The sequence below is a fragment of the Penaeus monodon genome, chromosome 23 (assembly GCF_015228065.2).
Source record: "Penaeus monodon isolate SGIC_2016 chromosome 23, NSTDA_Pmon_1, whole genome shotgun sequence".
Classification (NCBI taxonomy): Eukaryota; Metazoa; Arthropoda; class Malacostraca; order Decapoda; family Penaeidae; genus Penaeus; species Penaeus monodon.
Window position 1 is genome coordinate 20490528 of NC_051408.1, and position 1880 is coordinate 20492407.

At 40.5% G+C, this 1880-nt stretch overlaps 1 protein-coding gene across 1 annotated transcript in view; it reads right to left on the minus strand.

Moving 5' to 3' along the window:
* LOC119587889 overlaps window positions 1–1880 on the minus strand; it is a 12027-nt gene that overhangs the window by 4168 nt on the left and 5979 nt on the right. The window contains exons 7-8 of the mRNA XM_037936597.1: window positions 1318–1472; window positions 457–696 (exon numbers count right to left, since the gene is read on the minus strand). Coding sequence (XP_037792525.1) covers window positions 457–696; window positions 1318–1472 — 395 coding nt within the window. The remainder of the gene's footprint in view (window positions 1–456; window positions 697–1317; window positions 1473–1880) is intronic.

Here is a 1880-nt window from a genome sequence, read left to right on the forward strand (position 1 = left end):
TATACATCAGAACATATACCTCCCCAGTACATGAGTTCGTCAAATGTTTTAAAATATAACGGCTTTACGAAGATGTCCTCTGAAAGCAAATAATTATTAATAAAACCAAAACATTTAGAGGTAGCAATAAGACGGTCGAATTAGTGTATCGAGTGTTAAGAGGTGATATCAACAAAGGAACCGAAAGTGAGAACACTAAACAAGGGTGACAAGTCTGCCAGCAGACAGTGTTAGTGGAAGCCCAACACCGTACCGAGGAGAGGGGGAGGGAGGCTTTAGCCAAAGAGGTTTCTTGACCAAAAGCTAATGTGAGAGGGGAGCAAGAAAAAAGCTGTGGAGAAATGTACCAGTATCAAACCAAACCCCAAACACCACAAACTCCAGGAGAACGACAAAAGCATTAAACATATGCTAAAAAAGAGGAAGGCGTTTACAGCGCGAACGCTCGTGACGTACAATAAATATCAACATGTCTGCCGTAGGCGTCGACGCTAATACAGTAATGGGCATCGATCCACATCTCTTTCTGGTCTTGGTCGCAGACCGAAAGGTCGGAGATGTTCTCTCGACAGTAGATGTGGTCCCAAGGGCTCTTGGTCACGCCCCCAAGGATACGGGTCTCGAACTTCAGCTCTCCAGTTTGGGTGAAGTTGAACTTGCCAGCCACTGGGCACTTGACGGGCACCGGGTCCTTGGCTGTGGTGGCGGTAAAGGGGTAGTTTTATAAGGAATAAAAACACAATTTCTGTCTCTTTACTGCGGGGAAATAATACTTATGAAGGAAGTTGAAATGAAAATAACTAATCAAACAAATGAATAGAAAAAGGGAAATTCTACAACTGATAAAAAATAAATAGATATGAAGTAAACACTGAATACAGCAGACTGAGAATCAGGCACCCAAATACTGTTGGTCAGTCACGCAGAGTTCTCTGCAAACATCATTTAAAACCCATAGTGATTTTTAAAAAATCCCGATCAGTATCTAGACATAAGTTACCGCACCCCAACCTGCATTTCTGTGGAAAAAATAAATGTTTCACCTTCTTCAGGATCTACCACTGGTACTAGTTCTTTGACATTCCAAAGAACTCATATATCAACTGGCCAAAATACAAAATTCGAAATTCTAAGGAAAACATTAATGAAAACGTAAACTATCTGATCTTTAAGGTATCCCTATAGTTATAATGCAAACATTTTATATATACTTTTATGAGGAAAGTAACGTAAATGACACTTATTACAAATACCAAAAAACATTCTGTGATAATGACCACGAAAAAGAAGACATACCAATAACAGCCCTATACCCACCTAACATGAGGTCGTAGTTCCACTCCCGGTCGCTCTGGAACTGCACATACGAGCACACCGTCGAAAACTCCTCCTTGCTCATCTCCCTCCCCTTCCTGAAGCGGATGATGTTGTGGTGGCGAGGGACGAACTCGAAGCACACGTAGTCCTTCTGGCTGGAGGGAGGTTAGAGCCGTCGGAGAATAAGGGGACGTGCTTTAAGAGTTTTTTGTTTTAATCATTGACATGTTTTCTTTCTTTCTTCTTTAAAATTCCTTGTGAGTCTGATGTCTTTTACGAAACGGTAAAAATGAAGACTTAGGTGATATTAGGTAACTTTACACCGAATATTCGACATTAACAATAACAATCTGGTGTAAACAAAAAAATTTTATGTCACAAAGATACACCAAAGATACGTAGTTGTTAACGATATAATTAAAACGTTTTATCCCGACCACCTGAGGGCCAAGCGCGGACATAAGTCATTACACGTTTTCTGAGGGTGTGGCATATCTTTATAATGCAGTAACTCTGATATAACTTTATTGATCATTGTTAATCATAAAGGGAACTCACCCCCC